Genomic DNA, 22463 nt, shown 5'->3' with positions numbered 1-22463 from the left:
CCGTTAGATTTGAAACAAAAAAAAAAAAAAACACAAAAGGGTTGCAGCTGAGATCCTCTCTCAGTCGATCTCTCGCCTCTCTCACTCGATCTCTCATCTCTCATTGCTCTCGATCTCTCGATCTCGACAACCTCTCACAGCCGACGAACTGCCGACGGTCTCTCACTGCTGCTGTCGTCGATCTCTCACTGCTGCTGTCTTCGATCTCTCTGTCTCTGCTACCTGCTTTGTCCATCTCTCTGTCTCTTGTCTCTCTCTTGACCAGAACCAGAGGTATTCTCTCCTCTCTTCTCTCTCTGTCTCTCTCTTCTCATACGTATATCTATTCTAATATATATATATATATATATATATATATATATATGAATAGAGATCCGGCTCTTTCATATACTAATAACATACATACATATATATATATATATGCTATTAGTATACGGGGCGGTTCCGGGGACACCCAAAAAAACACCTCATAGTTCCAGATCAAATTTTGATGATCCGAGCCGCTCAATGTGATCAGAACGTGATTTTAAGGGTACTCATGAGAAATCAGCAAAAAAAATGACCGGGAAGGGCATGATCCGAACAGTTTCGAACAGTTTTTTATTGAACGGTTCAAATAAAAACTGCACAAATGAAGCCTTTCCCGGTCATTTTTTTTGCTAATTTTTCGCGGACACCCTTAAAATCACATTCTGCACACATTGAACAGTTCGGATCATAAAAATTTGATTGGGAACTATGAGTTTGAGATTTGGGGTGTTTTTTTAGGTGTTTTTTTGGGTGTCCCTTAAACCGTCCCGATTAGTAGATGACAGAGAAGGAAAAAATAAAAATAGGAGAATAGAAAACAAATGGCTGTTTTTTCCCGATAAAAATAGAAATATGTATGTATTTGTGGCTGATTTTTACCAATGTCAGGGGTTTACCTAATGTAAATTGAACTTGTTTTTTTTTATTTTTTTGCTTTTAGATGTCAAGCGAAGAAACTACGAATAGAACTGATCCTGCATGGAAGTATCATAGTTTGGTAGATCCCGCAAACACTAATAAATTTAAGTGTAATTTTTGTGGCAAAATAACAAATGGCGGGGTTTTTCGGGCAAAAAAACACCTTGCGGGAGGTTATAGGGATGTGTCAGGTTGTCCAAGATGCCCATCCGAGGTAAAACTGGAGATTCAAGAGTATATGGGAAAAAAGAAAACATTGAAAGAGCCAATGCAAATGATACCGGATATTGATGATTATGGTTATGGTATGGAAGATGATGATGAAGATGATGTTATGGAGATTCCGGTTAGGGCCATTGGGCGAGGTAAATCTGTTGGAGGTAAATCCGTTGGAAGCAGTCAAGGCTCCGTTTCTAAACCTATGCCAAAAAAGCCGAAGACTAAAGGGCCTATAGATGTATTCTTAACACCTAATCCAGATGTTGTGGTGAAAAATAGGAAAAGGAAACAACCAACAATTGATGCAAATGACCCATACAAGAAAGAATTAAGAGATTGTGCGGTAACGAGATTCGCAAGGTGGATGTATGATGCCGGTATTGCTTTTAATGCAATTAAATATCCGAGTTTTGGGCCCATGATTGAATCTATTGGGCAATATGGCCCGGGCATGAAACCACCAAGTTACCATGAGACACGGGTCACCTATTTGAAGAAAGAGGTGATTAATGTAAATACTTTGATGAAGGATCACAAAGAGGATTGGGTGAAATATGGATGCTCTATAATGGCGGATGGATGGAATGATAGGAATCAGAGGAGCTTAATCAATATTTTGGTGAATTGTCCAAAGGGCACAATGTTTATCGAGTCCATCGATACCTCAAGCTATTCTAAGGATGGAAAAAGGTTGTTTGAACTTTTTGACAAGTATGTGGAACTCGTCGGTGAACCCAATGTAGTCCAAATTGTCACAGATAGTGCCTCGGCTAATATATCGGCTGGTAAGAATTTTATCTATTATATTTCATACTAAGTGTTAAACATTTGTAGATTGTACTTTATAGTAATACTTTCTTTTTTGTTTCAACATTTTTGCAAAGAAAGCGAACAAGTCTTTATTGGACACCATGTGCGGCCCATTGCATTGACTTGATGTTGGAAGATATTTTCAAGATACCACATCTTAAGGCGGTTTTTGAAAAGGCAATTAGGTTTAATGGTTATATTTATGCCCGTCCAGGCGTAATTAATATGATGAGGCGATTTACCGGAGAAAAGGAAATGGTGAGGCATGCAAAAACAAGATTCGCAACTGCTTTCCTCACTTTATCTAGGATTCATCAACAAAAGAACAATTTGAGGAAGATGTTCATTTCAGAAGAATGGACATCTAGCAAATGGGCAAAGGAGCAGTTAGGCAAAGAAGTGGCAAGATATGTTATGATGGCTTCTTTTTGGAATAATATTGTCTATGCTCTTAAGGTCTCTGGTCCTCTTGTGAAGGTGTTGAGATTGTTTGATACCGAGAGAAAGCCTCTCATGGGATACATCTATGAGGCTATGGATAGGGCAAAAGAAGCCATAGCCAAATCATTTGGTGAAAAGGTTGAAAAATATCAAGACATCTATGCTATTATTGACAATAGGTGGGCAATCCAATTGCATCGTCCTTTGCATGCTGCGGGACATTTTTTGAATCCGGAGTTCTTTTACTCAAACCCACAAGTTGAGCAAGATGTTGAGGTTATGACAGGGATTTACGATTGCATAACAAAGTTGATTGCAGATGAAGAGATACAAAATAAAATCACTTCTGAGATGACTGTTTACATGAAAGCTGAGGGACTTTTTGGACTGCCACTAGCAATTAGGCAAAGAAATACAAGGGCACCAGGTAATTTACAATTCCACGGTATATTCTATTCATAATTTATTTTACCATAACTTGATGGCTAATTAGTTCAAAATTTCAAATGCATAGCTGATTGGTGGGTTGCATATGGTTCTACGACGCCTAATTTGCAAAAGTTTGAGATAAGAGTTCTTAGCCTTACATGTAGTTCTTCCGGTTGTGAACGGAATTGGAGTGTATTTGAACATGTAAGTATCTACGTCAAATAACATATACAACTATTAATTGTTTTCACCTCCTTGTATAAAATAGAAGTTCTTTTGATTCTTGCAGTTCCATAGCAAAAAAAGAAATAGGCTCCAGCAAAAACGCCTCAATGACTTGGTGTTTGTCAAGTATAACAGGGCACTAAAACGTCGATATGATATGCGAGATACAATTGATCCCATTTCTTTGACAAATGTTGATGAAAGCAATGAGTGGTTGCGTGGGAGGACGGATGGAGAATCTGATGAAGATAATGAGCAGGTGTTTGGTGATGATAGTTTAACGTGGGGTGATGTTGCTAGAGCTTCTGGAGCGTTAGAGAGTTCCAATGTAACTAGACCTACAACATCAAGAGCACGAGCAAGGAGTGCCACATCCAATCCAATTGATTTGGTAGATGAAGAAGAGGCAGGTTCCGAAGAGACGGAAGAAGAGGAAGATGACGAGGGATACAAATCCGTTGGTGAAGAAGAAGAAGATGATGACGATTTTCTTGGTGTTGATATGGACGATGATTAGTAAACTATATCCTCCTTAGGATGATTGAAGTGCAACTAGGAAAAGTACTTGGATGCTTGTCTTTTATTGATTTTGACGTTTTAGTTTGTCTCTATACGAGATCGGTGGCTATTTGACATTTCATGAATATTTTTATGTATCTTTTGGATGGTAAACTCATTGGCTTAGTGCTTATTGCTTGAAATATTAGTGTGTGCTATTTTTTTCTATTTTTTTCCGCATATGTGCGCCTCGCTTCAAAAAGGCGCGCGCCTCGCCTCTCTCCTCTCGCTTCAGGCCCAACAGGACTTTGCGCCTCGGTGCGCTTTTCGCCCGTGATAACTATGGCTCAACATTAGTTTCCTTGTTACAACTATGGCTCAACATTAGTTTCCTTGTTAGAATCGAGCCTAACTTGAAAACTGCAAGGATGAGCACAATAAAACTCGACCATGTTGGGATCCTTTACAGCTCTCCTTATCCCAATATTATGTTGTTTACTAGTACAGTGGTTAAAACTTTATCGATCAACCCGCCAATCAAAAAAAAAAAAACTTTATCGATCAACCCTATAAACATGAGGTTGTACGTTCGAGCTCAAGGGCATGCACTTTCTGGAAAATAATTTCAAAGTTGAAGTAGCACCAATGGATCCCTCTCATATCCCCGTTAATGGGGGCTACAGGGCTTCTAATGATTTGGACATTTTACCACCAATACACATGTAAATATTGTATTCATTTCAGGAAATCGTTGGGTAATTGACAGGTATCTTAGGCATTGAGATGCCATATTATAAATTAGGAACTAGTGTGGAGTTAGAAGAGGAAGCATACGAAATAACATAAATACTTGGACCATTTCCTATACCAATGAGAGATGAGTATGGAGTTTGTTTTATTGCTCTGCATTCACGTCCGCATTACATGGGACTTGCTTTTCTTGGGTAAGTTTTTATGTTTTGAGTCATAACGTGGATCCACGGATTTAGTCAAATGCATTGTAAAAAGAGATGCATATATTCTTCTACAACACAATGGCAAAAATTGTGTTAGAAATTTGTTGTATAAGCGTATCTATAGTATTAGTTCTGTATCCTTTACCCTTATCCATAATTCGTAGGAGTAAGGAGCAACAACCTTTCTTATAAGAAACCCGTCGCCTTTGAGTATTTTGGTTATGTGTTTCTATATATATAATGCATCAAGACATGAACATTTGAGACCACTATCTGTCTATTTTCATCATATCTATGTATACGGATCTATAAGATATCATTATACCTTTCCTATCAACTTAGTCCTGTAAGAAAAAAGAAAGGAGGGGAGGGTACATTGTGAGCTCCCATAGAAGAGAGCTCACATGTAGCTCCATGGTATGCAATAGTTCGGAGGCTTGTAAATGACATCTATATAATATCATTGATGGCCATTTACCATTAGATTCCTTTACCTAATAGCGCACTCCTTTCCACAATTTGCTATGCTTGTATTTTAGTTGGCTGTTGGCCAAACATCAGAATCATATCTTGTCTGCAACAAAGCTCTTAAATCAATGGCATTCCAGTGGCCACTTCTTGGTTCTTAAGAAAAATTATTCCATGGTTCTTGAAAATTACAAGTCACTGAATCTTTTATCCTTCTTTAGGCCTCTAAATATGTATTGTTGGTCATTGTTATTCCTTATATGTTGATTTTTTGTTGATCTCATTATAGGCATGCTGCATTCAAATTCTTAGTAATATGCACCTGCATTATGATAGTCCACGCACATATCAATTTTCAAAAAAACCTCTTTCTAAGACTTGAATCTATAGCAACAAAATATGAGCCAGTATCTACAACTTTAAGATGCTTCATCCCTGTGAGTTCATACGGACTTGTCTCTATTGGCATGGATTAAATTTTAATTTGGAAGGGCATAGGCCCTGTGCATATCTCTTATTTCCTCTATTTTATGTCGTGCTATAGGTTTATCCTGTGTCCATATTAGGTGGTGTTCGGTACATATCAGCTCTTAGAAAGCCCTTTTCTCATATTTCAATGATTGCTTCTCAGGGCATAACAATAGGTTGGTAATGAACTTCATCCTGTGTCTATTGTTTTGTTTAACTGCTTTACCCTTCTGTATAAGTCCGAAGAAAAAATTTCTGCAAATTTCTGAAGATTTATCCTTTTTTATCACTTGTGGTGGGTCTTGAATCCGTTTTAGTTAAGAGAAGCCTCAAACGTTTCAACAATGGGTTGAAACTAGCTGCATGCCTACCAAACATTAGTTTGTCTGGAAAAATTATTTTCCCTGGTGGTAGGTGCTTGGCAAATACAAAGAACCCTGCTACTTATCTGGTGTTGGTTTTATCCGAGAAGAAACAATGTAATCATCTTGAGTGCTGCCTTTGTCAACCTGCATCCTAAATGGTCCTGTGGAAGAAAAGAAATCTTTGGAAGTGCCTGAAAAGATCTTAGTTTTTTCTCATCAATCATGCTCGGTATTTGTCATTCTACAAGGTCAAACGTATTTTTAAAAAGTTAGACAAGGCCCAAAGTTGCTATGGATTGTTAGTTCATGAATACTTATTTAGTGAGTTTGGTGTTATACCTTCATCATGTTACTATAACGTGTTTTTTTATCCTAATTTGATTGAAATAATGTTGTTTTATGTCCATATGAATTATAACACTTGTACAGAGATGTATAAGTTAACGTGCCCATGTCTTAATTTTGTGGAAAATAATGTGCTTGTGTTGTGTCTGTGTGCCATATACGTGTTGTGCTTCTTAAATTTCTTTCATCAGCTGAATGGAGATATGCTTGGAATCTGATGCAGATTTAATTGGCGATTACATTGCCCAGGGAGCATCATCAGTTGTCTTGTCAGATGCTATATTTGAGAAAGAGGCTATGGATCATAGACGTTTCAATCTAATACATCAACTTTCCCAGCTTGCAGTTTTGCGGGTAAATGAAGCTGTACAAAGGTTGGAATTTAATTGCCTGTTGCATATGATTTTTCAGTAGCTAATAGATTACTTTTCAATGACACAGGTGCTATTAGTTATGAGTATCATCCTATTCCCCTACATGTACAAAAATATAAAAATTCGTAAAGCCCAAATGAACCCTTTTCGTTTTAAATGCTGACCACAGAAATGTTCCCTTTATATCAGAACAGTCTACTTTTCAATTATGTTGGGAAAGCCTCAAAAGTATTCGACTTATTTTTTGTGGCCTTTTCCCAACTTAATGCAAGCAAGGGTCGTCTGACTCGCGAGCTATGGTTCAACAAGTTCAACCTGTGTACAAAGGGAATGTGCAGAGAATCTATTCTCCAAAGTGTTTTCTAAACTTGTAGTTGAAACATATCAACTTTTTTGCTTTAGGTGCCACAAATTAGATTACTATTTCCCAAGGGTATCTCCAATGGCATAACTGAAATTGGATAATCAAAACTTGTCACATCGTCTTTTGGTTATCCATTTATGGGGTTGCTAACAATCAAAAATCCATTCTTAGTAGAGAGAGTTGGGAATAAATGTAAGTGAGTGTGTCTATTGATAGTGATGGGAGGAGAGAGAAAGAGAGAGGAAGGAAAGAGAGTGTGTGTGGTCCCTATTAAATTGGTTATCCAAAGAGAAAATGTAGCTAGTTTTGGTTATCCAAATGCTAAAATTTGGTTATTGGTTAAGGGGTTTCTAAGTTTGGTTATACCATTGTGAGACCAACATTGCTAACTTTATAAGTCTTTTAGTTTTGGTTATGGCAGGGTAAATTTCACTTACCTTCCCGTAGGTTTTTGACTAAGGTATGGACCTCCCTTGAGGGTTTTGAAATTCCATTGCCCTCCCCTTGCTTTTGAATTTATTACCAAGATTTCCCCTTTTTCGTCAAAGTGGCCTAAACAGTGTCACTCCTAAAGAGCAAAAGACTTAAATGCCCTTAACAACTATGATATTCTTATTTACCCAAACTATAGTCTTCATTTTTAAATCACTCTCTTTTCCCTTGCTTGCTTCAGGTCTCCTCTCGCATTTTCCTCCTTAAACACCGTTAAAGCACAAGTAGAGAAAACAACCATACAAGCATCTCCAACACGTCCTCTCCTCTACCGTGAAACCAAACACACCTACATACGCATTTTGTTGCGCCGCATATCAGCGCTGAGTTATGAGGTAGCTCAACTTGGCATAAACAAAGTCACTGGTAACGTGTCCATAAGTTTTGGAGGGAGAAGTATAATTATTCAAGTTACATTAACAGGCTCAAAAGTATTGGACACAATGCATTGGAAAATTGATGAAAGAGAAAAAGGTGAACTTACTGTACGTAGATCTTAATCCAAAATTGGGCACGACTGTCTATTCTCTACCTATAAGAATATCTATATGCCACGGCTCCAACATTACAAGCAATTCATCAAACACATGGCTGAACAAGGTAATATGCATGCAATATCCAGCAATAGAACACGAAGTATGTACATGACAATATTAATACACAATCAAAATCTATAACTACAAGTGGGGAACATAACCTGTACCAAGGTTCCCACGATCAAATTTGCAGCAAGAAAAATAAAATTCCTCCATAATTGAACTGTAAACTGTCCTCGGTTGTAAAGATATTACTAACACCTTCCGGTTCACTTAAAGAAGGATCGTAAACCATCGATTCTATGAGCTATCAAGCTATCCAAAAAAATCGAATTATGATCATTCCGACTTCTATTAGATGAAAGGTGTAACCACAGAATCATTTTTGTTGTTCAGATAATTGTTATGCAATAATCAACTTTTTGTGGATTTCTTAGGCAAATCTTGTTCAAATTTTCACCCCTTTTTTTTTTGCACCGATGTTCATTTTTGTGGGTTCTGACTAACTCATGTACCTTCCAGGAAGAGCTCGTGCAACCTAAACTAGTTGTACTAAACACAAGCAGTTGGCTTTTACCTGTTAAGATCTCACAACAGCATCAAACAGTTGAAAGGCATTGGGCTGGAAATGTATGGGTTTTGCAGGTCCCTTCAGTAATTTAAAGCTCCTAAGTTTCAATTTCATGCATTTTTCATCTTCATCTCGAATAACAATGAAGCGGATGGAACAGGTGGCCCTGGCCAGATTCTGTTGATTGGGGCAACTATGTAAATAGGTCATGCAGAATGTCCTGAGACCATGTCTTGCTAGTTCTGTTTACTCTATCTGGATGAGAGAAATGCTTGAACCATATGCAATTATCATAGTTTTGTTTCGAAGCTGAAGGACAATTAGGACATTATACATGTCGAGTCTTCAGCTGATGTTTGAGACTAGTAATTTTAGTTTTACTGTTATAGATTTATATAGTGATGGGTATCCATTTTACGGTGTTTTATGCATTTTTTTTATTTTGATTTATGCAATAAACATGAGCATTTGGAGTACATGCAGGCTTTAGTTAAAGGTGTCAACCGTGTCATTGACAGTTCTTCGGGTGCAAACGATTCGGTTGGGTCCAATTCAGGCATTTTTTAAAACCATACTGGACATTTTACAAACCAAACCAAATATTGATGGTTCGGTGTGTCCAGTTCATTTCGGTTTTCCGGTTTGTTACTCATGGTGTATTTTAAAAATAACTCATGTATTTCATAAACTAGCAGAAAAAAATAGTAGCATATATAGCAACAAATATCGGTTACACTCTCTAAGAGAAAATTATACCAGCAATAGTAGCAAATCTTTCTTGCCAACCAACAATAGCAAAACACAAACAAATGAATGGTGTGGTACAACTAGCCACGAAACAGGGAGTGTCCCTTGTTTTGTTCCCAGGGAGATGTCCCTGGGATTTTACATACCTCCTATTTTTGAACTGGTGATGGTCATCTGGTCTGTTTGGTATCTCGTCCTAGCTATTTTCAATTATGTTACTTTTGTCCGTTTTTTACCCCGCCCTCTTGTTAGATGGGTTGGAAACATATGGCAGTACTCTAGATTTGTAGCCACTTGGCTTAGGATTTTACATTTTCTTTTCTTCTTTTTTTCTGGGGTATGCCCCTTGCAGACTGTATATTCGGTTAGTCTCTTATTCATTTCAAGCTGATTTACCAAAAAAAAAAAAGTTTCTGGTGCAATGATCAAAGTCGAACACTAACCATTCCAATTTTAATCATCATGCACGATTGAACCTTTCATAAACTCTATAATCAAAAAAACAGTTTTACTTTATTTATTTTAGAAACTGATTTTCGGGTTTCATTTTTTACTGATGGTGTTCCATTTTTAACGTGAAGTTACTAGTAACTTCATAAACAAAGTGGAGTGCCATCAATAAAAAGAAGAGCGCGAATATCAAAATCTTTTATTTTTAATGTTTTAAAAAACATTAAAAATAGAAACAGACTTCGGGTACTCCTTGTTTGGCATAAACACTGTGAATATGTATTACTCCATATATTAATAATAAATTATAATGTTGTGGTTTCCGAAATAAAACCACAGCAGAAAGGAAGCAGTAAAATATAGGGTAATTGCCAAAATCACCTCCTAGGTTTTTAAAAATTTCAAGTTTCTTCTGGCATTTGGAAAATTACAAAATATCCCGTCTCTCGTAACAAATTACTCCCTTGTGACATCATCAAATTCTAATTATAGTGGACCAACTTGTCTTTTTATTTTTTCCTTTTCCCCCAGCCAGTGAAAGCCTGTTTTTACACATCTACTACCTATTATAAGCTACATAAAAGATAGTATAGCCCATTGTAATTAGGATTTAACGATGTCAAACAGATTCCATCGAATTTTCTAGCAGCTACATCACGACACGAGAGTAAATTGTTACTCCCTCCGTCCCTTTTTAAGTGTTCTGTATTCCATTTTGGGTTGTCTCTAAATAAGTGTCTTTTTGTAAAGTTAGTAGAAAAAAGTTGGTACATTTTCTATTTTGCTCCTAAAAGTAAATTCCCTTTTGAAAAGTTGATGAATAAAAGTGTAATGATAATGTTTTCATAGAGGGTAATTATGGAAAGTAATATTTTGGAGGTATAATTATGTTGACTCCTAAAACTGTGTGAAAGTCAAACTGGGATACTTAAAAAGAGACGAAGGGCGTGTGAGACAGAAGATATTTGTAATTTTTCTAACACGAGGGGCAATCTGTATTTCAAAAATCTCAGGGGTGGTTTTGGTAACTTTCCCCAAAATATAAAAAGAAGTAGGGAAGATTCATTTTGTTTTGTGCATTTGACTTTGGCATTCCACAGGTGTGCTTTGCAGTTTTTGTTTTTTCAAATTAGTTAAGTTATGATTCTGATTTCATATATTTTAAACTAGAAATTGTCCATGCCTGAAGGCACGATGGGACATAATAGCAAGTTTGCAATTATTTAGAATTATAAATGGACTAGAAACAAAGACAAACAACAACCAAATAAAATAAACGGTCCCGCTGCCTAAGAAGGAGATCGAAATAGACACCTCAAAACCGACAATACCAAGCTAATACTGTTATGGCTTTGCTACGTTCACCCGATATGAATCTGATCACTGCCCGAGAAACTCATTTCAGGATGAATTTTACAATTGTAGAGCTTTATTCCGGAATAACTTGATGTATATATAAATCAAAAAAAGATTGATGAAGGTGACATGTCCTCGAAAGTTGGAACCAAAGCTAATCAATGATCACGAAGCTGCATGGTTAATTGGTTATGTCATTTTCTTTCTAAAAGTCCTCTTCCCATCATCATGGGCAAAGTATAAAACCATCCCATTATTCAATCCCGAGGAACAAATAAAAGTGAATAGCGAAAGTGACAGTAAATTACTACAATGCAAGTTAAGTATATGGAAATTGATATCCACACTCTCCATTTCTCTATCTACACTCCTTTTTCTTTTTTTTTTGGTCTCTATTAGGGTGAAATTACTAAAATCCCCTTGTAAGATGTCATTGCTTGAATATTGTAGTCTTTAGATTATACAGTACATAGGCATTTTAGTAACTTTACTCTAATTGAGACAAAAAAAAGAAAGAAAGAAAAGGACTGTAGGTGGAGAAAAGAGGAGTGTAGATATCAATTTCCTAAGTATATACCTAGCTAGTTGCCACTAAAAAATGAAGGATGAAAGAAAGGAAGGAATCACAGGAACTAAAACAGGTCGATTGAGCGATTTAAATAGCCAATCTCATCGACCGATCCAAACCCACCTGGGTCGTAACAGGAAGACCGATCGAATACTAGCTAGCTACTTACATACTATACCCAAATGGCTTCCTCAAGCTCAACCAACAATACTAGTACTAGTACTACCACTACTACAAGTTCCCCAATGGATCAGAATTACCCATATCCCACGGAGTTTAACGTTCGAGACTTCGTACCCATTGAGTTGTCTAGAAGAAACTACTCCCTCCGTCCCTAAATAAGTGTTCGGCGTGCAAAATTAAGCCTTATAAAATATGTATGTTTTTCATTAAATTTTTTTTTTCACAATCTAATAGAACTCATTGCTATCTATTGATTTGTGAAAAAAAAAATTGATTTTTTTAACGAAACAAATGCATCTTTTTGAAAGCCTAAATTTGCTCATTGAACACTTATTTAGGGACAGAGGGAGTACAATAATTGGAGCACATTGATGTCGGACTTCATTCAGAGCCGAGGATTGATCAGTTCGTGGCACAGTTAAGGCACCAGCACTTGATGCTATCGATGGTGGTGGTGTACGTGGTGGTAACCAAGACTATTATTATAACAATAGTAATTACATGATGTGGAAAAGATCGGACAATCTTGTGCGCGGGTGGATACTGGCGACCCTCGCTCGAGATACATGTCTGTCTGTGTTAAGGTTCGAAACTGCAGAAGCCGTGTGGAATGAATTGAGGAAAATGTTCGATCTCACTATGAATTTATACAGATATGGTAAATAATTAAATATGCATTATTCCTCTGATTACCTCTACTCGACCTTTAGTTATTATTATTATTTTTTTTTTTGGCAAATGTGAGAAGTTGTATTTAACTATGAAGCGAAAGCTTACACAACATAGAAGAACTCATGGGGGCAAATGGGCGTCCACAGACCGGACAAATTAGAGAGGACAATCAGAACACAGTATGTGCAGCCCTCTTTCAAACTCGCCTAGCGAGATCAGGTTTGCAAAAAATAAACCTAATACTAATTAAGCATATAACTAACAAACTATCGGACTAAATCCAGACAAAAATGAAATAAAGCAAAAAAATATACTCCCCTCGGTCCTTGAGGGGCTCTTCTCTTGCATAGCCCCCTACCGATCAAGCTCCCAAGCCGGCGACCCAAGAAGCCACCGGCGATCACGTGGCTGCAAACCCAGAAGCGGTGTAGCGGCGAGCAGAGCAACAGTGAACGACAAACGATTTTGGTGGAGAAGGGGAAAGGGAAACTAGATTTGAAGGCAGGGATTGATCCCTCCCCTCCCGCCGCCCACATTAGGGTATAAGTCCAAGGGGGAAGGACGAAAAGGAGAAGAGGAAGTATGATGGCTGTTTTAGGATTAGAAGAGGAAAGTTGTTTGATAAGCATATATACAGAGGGAGAGGATTGAGAGGATCTCTAGTTAATTGACACAAATGTTTTTACTCAAAGTTGAGTAACCCAAACAATTTGTTGAGTGGAAAATAAATTACAACACCTACATTTTGAGAATGTTCATTAATTAATGACATTATTACCACTTTGGAGGAACACATTCATAAGTTTAATATTTTAAAAAGACTTGCATAAAACTTTTGAATCTCCCTCAATTTAATTCACCCATGCAACCCTTCCTTACATTTCCCATTGCTTTGGTTAAGCACGACCACCCAGAAGAAATCAAAACAAAAAAAAGATAAGGTACTGGAAGATGATGGAACCAACAAAATGAAGCAAATATAGAGAAACTAGTCAAATGAAAACTAAATCTTAAATTGATTAGTTCATCTTTCTTTCTTTTTTGTCAATCGGTAGGATTAGTTCATCTTAGTTGAGCCAATTTATGGTCTTCAAAATTCGAAAGGAAATCCAATAACCGTTAGATGATTCACTCCTTAAACAGTCTGCTATCCTTTAACTGACAAATTCATAGACGAAATAATCTGAGATCTATCTTTAATGAAGATAGCCCATTATCTGCACGTAATATAGGTTCGATTGAGATTATCTAATCTGTTTTGTGCGTTTGTGTGCATGAATGAATGATAGATGAAGCAACTCAAAAGAAGATAGCCCATTATCTGCCCCTATACATAGCTTCGATTAGCAGGGATTGGGATAAGGCCAGTGGATTCATAGAAAACGAACCGGAGTCTGTGAGGACTCACATCACGTTGTCCTCGAAAACAATGCTCCACATCGCGATCAGATCATCGCAGAGAAACGGTTTCGTGAGGAAGCTTCTGGTGAAGATGTCGCCGAAGGAAGTTATAGACCTAGTTGACTGTTCTGGCTTGACAACCCTTCAAGTGGCCGCAGACCATGGCAACATTGATGGAGCCAAAATTTTAGTCAGAAAAAACACGGATCTACCTAATGTTAAGGACAACAAAGGATTTATACCTCTCAATCTTGCTGCTGCCCGCGGGAGTAAGGAGACGGTTCTGTTCTTTATGGAGAAAACCAAACAAGACGTTATACTGATGGATGGGGAAGAACTTCTGCGTGACCTTATAATAAGTGAAATTTATGGTAAACACTACTTATATATCATTCTGTACTTTTTTTGAAACCCACAACGTAACTTATATTAAGTCAAGTCATTTTGTACTTATGGCGCGCATAAGTGGTTTTACAGTTCCACAGGGACACGGCAAAATACATATTAATTGATTTTAGGGGGACGCGGGAGGGACACTACTGGGACATGCAATGGACACCGATGGGGACACGGCAATTATTAAAAATGCATATTTTTAAAATTTCGCCTATAATGTTTAGTGTTTTAAGGTTTTGTGTCACAGTACAATAAGTTAGAATTCGAGGTTTTCTTCAGTACTACATATAATTTCCGTGAATGCTCTTCTACAATTCTTGGCATGAAACAATTCCGTGAGACTGCGAGACGTTAACGATATTTGTCTATGCGACTATGACAGTGATTCTAGCATTATTTTCATGATCCTAATTGTTATCTTCGGTCGGTCGATTCTACAGACATGGCTTTAACTCTGTTTCTGCACAAACCTGAGCTGGGATGCTCGAAATCGGCTCCTCTTGATATACTTGTGGAAAAATATTCTTCATTCCCAAGTGGAACTCCCTTAAACTTCTGGCAGAAGTTAATATATGAGGGTTAGTCTTCTCTTTCATCTCTTTCTCTCTCCTCTTGATCTGGGTTAATTTCTCTACGAACAAAAATGACCATAGAGGCAGTACTAATTTTCACAAGGCATATATGACACCAAACCAGTGATGGCAACGGGGCGGATATTGACATATCCGAATCCAAACCCTCCTATTAACTTTAAACTCAATGAAGCACCTTATTTTTTACTCATCTCTCCCTAGTAAGCACAATATCTTTAGGGTTTTTTTTCTAAACTTTGATAAGTGAAGTTAGGGAATTTAATTTTTGGAATATCATTGTTGTTGATTGTGAAAAAAACATTTTCGAAAAACATGATTCATAAGTACCCCGTCAAAGTTTAATTTTCCTAGATCCTCCGTTGTTGCCAGCTCACTGGGTTAAAGGATTCGGCAATTTATGCAATTGATGCAACGCATCCTGAATAGCTACACTTTTTCATGGCGCATAAAGTAAGAAAGAGAAGAAGATATGGATTTTTTTGCTTCCCAACCGGTTTTTAAGAAAAAGTAGTCCGTACTTTGTCAACCATGGGAGATGAAAAGACGAGTCCTAAGTGAAAACTAAATCACGGAAGAGTTCTTATCTCATGACACTCTTCCCCAACATCATCTGCAAATAAACACATGCTGCTAAACCATGGACTATTAAGATATTTGAGGATTTCCTTGAAGGTTGTATCTTCTTTAAGGGTTTCCTCACCTTCTCAGACTGCTACCTAACACCTTCTCTGACGGTTTCCATCTCCTTTTCAAGCGTGTTCCTCCATCGTCTTCCGCATCAGAATTATACATCCCTGCATAAGGGTCTAAGCAGGTTAAACATGAAAACTGACAGGAAAAATCTATGCAATCGTTTATCACAACCCTAGTGGATCAAAACAGTGAAGGGAACATTTAGATGTCCACTCAGAGTAGACTTATAGCTCCAGTCTATGATTTCATAAGCATACTAGATGTGTCTATGTGAAGGGGACATATGGATGCCCACTTAGAGTAGAGTTGGAACCCCACCTTGACATTCTAAGCGCATTCCATGATGCTGGATACAACTTTCATTATTAGGATTTGCTGATTGTACAACAGCCAACATAAGGACGAAAATTCTACATTTTGCACGCAGATTACTTGTCTACAAAACAATGCCATACTTCTCTCATAGCATTTCGATTTATCAAAAAGCCCACAAAAAGACTCCACTGGCTAATATAAGGACAAAACATCTAGTAAACCTCTTGGCCAAAAAAAAATATCACCTAAGAATCAGGAAAGGAACACCACCTAATAGGTACCAGACAACCATCTCCTAAGTTCCAATCGATTATCACAAGAATCAAGTTGTAGTATGCGTTATCTGTCCTACGTATTCAATTGCGTTACACAAAAATGGCGCCCCATTCCCGGGTTTCTTCTCCTCAGGGGTGCAGGAAACCCAATCCTAGTTCTAGTGTTAAGGTTCCTGAATGTTCTGGGATCAATTTCTGAATGAGTTTAAAATTTAGCAGATACATATATCAGAAAACTAGAGAGATGATCAGTATATAGTGCTACCACTTTTGAGGACTAGGCAAAAATTAAATTTCAGTCGCACAAAATCAATTCAGTGCAGAAGTAGAGTCTTGGTCTTAAAACGCACTCACAAACATGACCACTGATGTACTACTCCACAAAATAGCTTCTAGCACAGCATATTAGGAGTCTACAAGACAAAAAGCATAATCATTAGCATTTAAAAATAAGAAAATCACCGTCAATTGGACTTGCTGCATGCTCCATTGCTTGCCCATTCTGTCCTGCCTCATCTGAAAGAGGGGATCCAGGGTGGCAGCCATTCACCAGCTTCGAAGAGCTTTCTACACACTTGTCTTGCTGTTCAGGAACTTCAGGACAAGGAATAGCAGGCAAAAAAGCATATTTCTTCCTGGGACATATCTGAATCACTGAAAGCCAAGTCCACATCCACTGTCACAATATCAACTTCATCATCTTCATCAACCTCTGATTCTTTCACCTGCAAGAATGAAGACATTACAGACACAAATGCACAAGCAAGGCAAATGCTAGCCAAATAGGCCCTCCCCTCTAACCTTTTCCGTTTCCAGCATCAAATCAAATTCATCTTCTCGTTCTACATACTCCTCATTCTCCTCAAGTTCCTTGAAATCCGGAGCAAACGCACTCCAGTTCTCAGTATAGTCTTTTGCCCAAATATAAACCAAGCCGGTGTGGGAAACAGATACAACAATCAGGTGGACTGGATGCCATGCTAAATCAACCAACGCTTCCCTTGGACCTTCAAGGATTTTTACAAGATGCCCAGCCCTATCCCAGATGTGGATCTTGTGTTCCCCTTTGCTAGCAGAACCACTGACAACCCACTCACCATCACCACTAAAACATGGAGCTTTCCAATGTATCTTGGTAATGGCATCTTGAAACTCCCTGAATAATGCTAAGCACTTGCCTCCAACAGCTTTCAACCTCTCAACCCCCTCCACATCATATGGAATATTGCTTGAATCATCAAGGGCTTTAAGTCCATCTTTCAGGGGCAGAAGGTTCTCATAGATCCTGATTGTCCGGTCATTTGAATTTGTTAGAAGATACTGTCCATTCCTGCTAAATACAATATTCTTTATCACAGCACCCCCAGTAATGGGAACAACACCATGCACTTTAACGTTCTTGTGATCGATTATAAGTATTTCACCTTTAGAGTTTCCTACATAGACCAGATCACCATGCTTGTTAAAGCATGCAGCAACTGGAGTATAAGGGGCAGAGCCATCTGAAAATTTGTTTCGTGATGGAGGGGCAGATCCATTGCCCGTATCAGGAGATGATGACACAGGAAGAAGAATCGTGCTTCCAGTATTCAAGTCAACAATCATGGGAGCAGATGAGAGTGGGCATGCCAGGAAAATAGATGGAGTGGAGGAACCAGGATGTAGACGAGCTTGTAAGGGAGTTTTCTGGAGACTTGTGCGTGTTATCTTCTCTCCTTTGACGACATCCCGAAGGGTTAACGACTTGTCAGCAGCAGACACAAGTATGCGATGGCCGTACTTTGACCAACTGACACTGGTTATCCCAGAAACACAATCCTTATCCCGGAGTTCCTGAGCACTCTGGTCTCAAAATCCCATATTATGCAGCTTCCATCAGAGCACCCAGCTGTCAGAGAACAACAGAAAATTTTCAAACAGTAGGCAACTAAGTATAGAATACAAAGACACCTTGCTTTGAACAACACAGATATTCCCTGAAATTACTGGACAAGAATCAACCATTGAAAATAAGGATTACAAGGTGAGGCAATACACTTGAATAAAACCATTCAAAGTAAAAGGGCTCAAACCATGAGCCCGAGCTGAACTAAACGAAATCCTATGGTTGTGCCACAAACATCTTGAGACAAGGCCCAATTATGGATGTCAGAAAGCAAAGGCAGATCATGTTTTTTAGCACACAGATAGTTCATGATCAAGCATTGAAGAGTACAGTAGAAGATACTAGGGTGCTGTGGACCATCTGATTTCTAGCCTCTACTACAGGTCGTGATTTATCGAGATCAAACTAAAGAGAGACATAACATTTTGTGGTATCAATAATTCTTTGGAATTCGCTCCAGTAGAAACCACCAAACATGTACTATTTTGCTATCATAATTGTAATAAGGACTTTATCCAGTAAAAAACTTTACTTTGCAATCTTTGCCATTATTGTTCAAGATTACAAATTAACCCACAACATAGGGCACACGCCTCCCCAGGTGTGTGTGTGTGTGTGTATATGTATATATAGGCCCCTGCTGTGTCCCCACCCCTTTCAAACTTAACACACGCCTCCCCAGCGTGTCCCTAATGTGTGATGCCCTGATTGAAAAACTAAAGAACTTAACTGGACATGCCACTGGCTTGTCCTCTACGGGTCTTGTGGCCTCCCAAATGTGGCGCGTGTCCTCTGCGTACACAATGCAAATATGCTGAGTAGTTAGGCTTGTCGGTTCTCCTAAATATGCAGATAGTTGTGACACAAGTATCAGAATATGTGGATAATTGATATGCTAGGGTTCAACAACTTAGGGGAAAAGCATCAATAGATACCCAAGGTCTCCAAAGGACCTAACTCACAGCACACTCTTACCTACATTCTCGCTTTGTGGGGTTTTCTACCAATCCATGATCTCCATTCATCGTTCTGGTTTTTTTTTATTTTAAACTTAGCGTATGGGCACATATATGGTATCATTTATACAATTATATACCGAATTTCGTTAAAATCTGAAGTTGTTTAGATCCAAAAATTAAAAATTAACAAACTATACCACAGTGCCATGTGGCGCCCATGTTAAACTAAAACAACGGTGTCACCTGCACAGTTGATACGTGATACACGGTTGGTCAATAAGGTAGGACATCATTGGCACCTGAAATCTACGAGATGGTTAGCCCCACAGCCCACTCTATGACGTTCATGTTTCTCTCCACTTGATTGAAGCCCAAATTCCTATTTGACTAGTTTAGCTACGACATGGGATAGGCCTTGCTCTAATTAGGAGTTAAATTGCATCAGAGTTAATTGGGGTTATGTAGCAAGCTCAGGGAAAAGAAGTTTATTTGTCAGTTTGTGCATTTACGTGACACGTAGCAGTAAGTTAGTAACCTGCAAAATATGGGTTGGTGCATGGTGGAGCACCCAAAGGCCAAGGCAGTAGCTTTAGATGATGGACGTGCTGGCTGAGATTATCCATGGAGGACCCTATGAATACTAGAAACAAAGACTTCGCGAAGGTTCCACACCTCCCAACCCAAATTTACATGCAGATGTTATGTGTTGTAAATTAGTATTTCAAACTCATTATCCTCTTAGTCCAGTACTTGTTTCAATTTTCAGTTGACTTTAATTCAATTCCAACACAATTTTAAGTTCTTTTAGGTCGTATCTTGTTCTAGTTTAATGGTAGTACAAGCTCATTAAATTTTTGCAATACTTTAACTCCAAAACCCTGCGCTTTTGATCCTCCTAGTAAAGGTAAATAAAGGAGCAGTAGGCTTGCCCTTATGGTCACAGTTGCTTGTTAGAAATTAGATTTGCTAGTGGCACCCACCTGCTAACACATTGGACTAGGCAAGTCTTAGCAATGCCCGCTCACACCACACTCCTAGGTTTTTTCCTCCTAAAGAGAAACAGGAGTACAAATAGGTAAACCAAGTTGATCGCTTGAAACTAGAATAGAAGTATTATTCACTGAAACCAAGCAACATTGCCATAACATCATGTTTAAACCCCGAACAGCAAAGGGAAAGTGACAAAAAACCCAAAAGGGGCACAAGGGGTTGTTAGCAAATACCGGCAAGAAGGGTTCCGCGGCGATTGAAGGCAATGCATTTCATGATCCCATGTTCCAAATACTCCTCTATCACCTCCGGAAAATCACCCTGCAACGGACCTTCACAAACAGGAAACTAAAAAAGTTAACGAAACAACAACAATCGTTATAAAATAAAATGTAGCGGCAGCCAAGTGGTAGACGTGCTACGCCCCTTGCACCAGCTTAGGGTTTCAAACCCCCACCGGACCACTTACCCAACTAACAGCAGTCTTTGACAAACCCCAAGGGGTTAGCCTAGTGGTCAAGGCCCGAGACTTGCGAGTTTGCTCCCTTCTAAAGTCTCGGGTTTGAAACCTTGCTATCAATTCCTTTAGGGCCAGTCCATATAGAGCTTTGCTCTGGCTGTAATTGGGCTCTCCGCAAGTGGGCAGTGGGATTGGACCCCAAGATTAGTTGAGGTGCGCGTAAGGTGGGCAGACACCTAGTTATTAAAAAAAATATTCTTTGACACACTGACCTACTGAATATAGAGCCATTTTGACAACAAGAATCAAAATAACATATAGGGAAAACATATATATTAGCAGTACCGATGATTGAAGCGTTCATGATGTCCGGCTGAAAGCAAGTCAAAGTTACAGTCTTTGAACCGCATTCACAGCGCTATGATGTCTATCGATCCTCAAGCAGCATCAGAGAGAGAGAGAGAGAGGGGCGGGTTTGCAAAACCCTAATCACTTCGTGGCAGAGCTTCCCGGCAGTTGAGTCAGTCAGAGACGCAAAAGAATCAACACTTACGAGAAGTGAAGGAGCGACGGGTCTGATATGAAATAAAGTTTGGAATCAAGTTATGTACTAGAGCTGATCCACTAAGGTAGTGAGCAAAGAGTGTAGGAATGTAGGATCATATCCCAAAGATAGTAAGTCTTTACTTTCTTATTAAGGTAAGTCCTTTTCAAAGATCAAACTAAGAATCCATATAAAACCAAGATAGTAACCTTCCAAAAAATTCTAAAGATTTAAGAGAAAATGTCTATGCTCTATTATTCTATTAAAGATGGAAGAAAAGATAACACTATAACTGACTATTCATCCGAATTCAAGTTTATAACTCACAGAATTAACCTAATTTGGATAGCCCGAAAAATTGGATAGATCTAGGAAGAATCTCATTTGGTTATATATGGTAGACCCAACTGAGATACCAACAAAATTGATGGCTACTTTGAACTTGTCCAACAATCAACCACACATCTATGACGAAAAAGTTCCAAAAAAAAAAGAAGCGTGAATAATTTGCCAAATCTGAGAATTAAAGGTAGCATCTACTTTGCAGAATTAGAGTATCATTGACTCATTGTGTACGTTCACAACAAAGTTTCAGACAGATGTACAAACCACCCCTTCAAAAAAATTGAAGATTTTTCTAGGAGAAAGGGCATAAGTGCAACTTAGGCGTTCCATTGGGCCATGTGATGTGAAGTAACACAAAAGCAATGACATACTAGTAGTAAACAGTGTATGTAGAACTTGGAAACCTAAATCCTCGCAGCAATTCTCATCCTCCATATAATCTACTCGATCTTGTACATGATATATGTGATAAACAAGCGTTTTAATTCAAATCAAAAGATCCATTATGAAGCAACTAATCCACTTACAAACAAATGACCTAAAAACACGGCATTGTGCCACTGTAGCTTTAAATGTCCACCACTGGAGTGGAGTATTCAGAAACTATAATAGATAAAGAACCCTACCTCCATTATCCAAACAAAAAAATTTTTGCGAGTACCGCCACTAGAAGAGTCGTTATCTACACTCCGTAGCTCTCTCAATGCAAATTTTTTTCAAACAAACAAAATGTTGCGAGTACCAGCACTAGAAGAGTCGTTTGTCTACACTCCGTAGCTCTCTCAATGCAAAAAAAATTTCTACTGATTCCATATGTTTTATCTTCCTGATATAGTATGAAATTTATTCGGCCGATCAGAAGGAAAAGGCAACAATGCGAGATCAAAATGCAGCCAAACAAGGCCTCACGTTACTCCAATTGTTAGAGAAGCCCAGACAACGACAAAGGAATACCGAAACAGTAAACCCTATTGGCTCCGCTATCATCCTGTTGTAAAGTTAAAACGTAATGATATCAGAGAAGTATAATGTACCGGCTGTAGCTCTGTTGATTGTACACAAATCTCTCTCTCTCTCTCTCAAAACCCAGACCAAAATCGTTGCTGATTTCTTCTTCATCGT

The 22463-nt window shown here is 38.3% G+C and overlaps 2 protein-coding genes and 1 pseudogene across 11 annotated transcripts in view; 2 read left to right on the top strand and 1 right to left on the bottom strand.

Annotated features, from left to right (window-relative positions):
* Positions 1-8983, top strand: part of LOC131330586 (uncharacterized) — a 17246-nt gene extending 8263 nt beyond the window's left edge. For 4 of the 10 annotated variants that reach the window (XM_058364212.1, XM_058364211.1, XM_058364210.1 and 1 more), the window contains 3 exons: positions 5539-5638; positions 6396-6546; positions 7584-8365. In XM_058364212.1, the coding sequence (XP_058220195.1) occupies positions 5539-5638; positions 6396-6546; positions 7584-7902 (570 nt within the window). In that variant the 3' untranslated portion in view covers positions 7903-8365. Of the gene's footprint in view, positions 1-5538; positions 5639-6395; positions 6547-7583; positions 8366-8460 lie in introns of those variants that run through there. The other 6 variants (XM_058364217.1, XM_058364216.1, XR_009201150.1 and 3 more) reach the window with 5 other exon arrangements.
* On the top strand, positions 2070-3798 carry LOC131330585 (uncharacterized). The gene is made up of 3 exons (XM_058364209.1): positions 2070-2845; positions 2933-3051; positions 3137-3798. The coding sequence occupies exons 1-3, from the start codon at positions 2104-2106 to the stop codon at positions 3587-3589; spliced, it is 1314 nt and encodes a 437-aa protein (XP_058220192.1). The 5' UTR covers positions 2070-2103; the 3' UTR covers positions 3590-3798.
* LOC131330587 (protein RBL-like) lies at positions 6572-22463 on the bottom strand (annotated as a pseudogene).

This window comes from Rhododendron vialii, chromosome 6a (genome assembly GCF_030253575.1).
Source record: "Rhododendron vialii isolate Sample 1 chromosome 6a, ASM3025357v1".
In the NCBI taxonomy this organism is placed as follows: Eukaryota; Viridiplantae; Streptophyta; class Magnoliopsida; order Ericales; family Ericaceae; genus Rhododendron; species Rhododendron vialii.
This window is presented reverse-complemented; position numbering and strand designations above follow the sequence as displayed.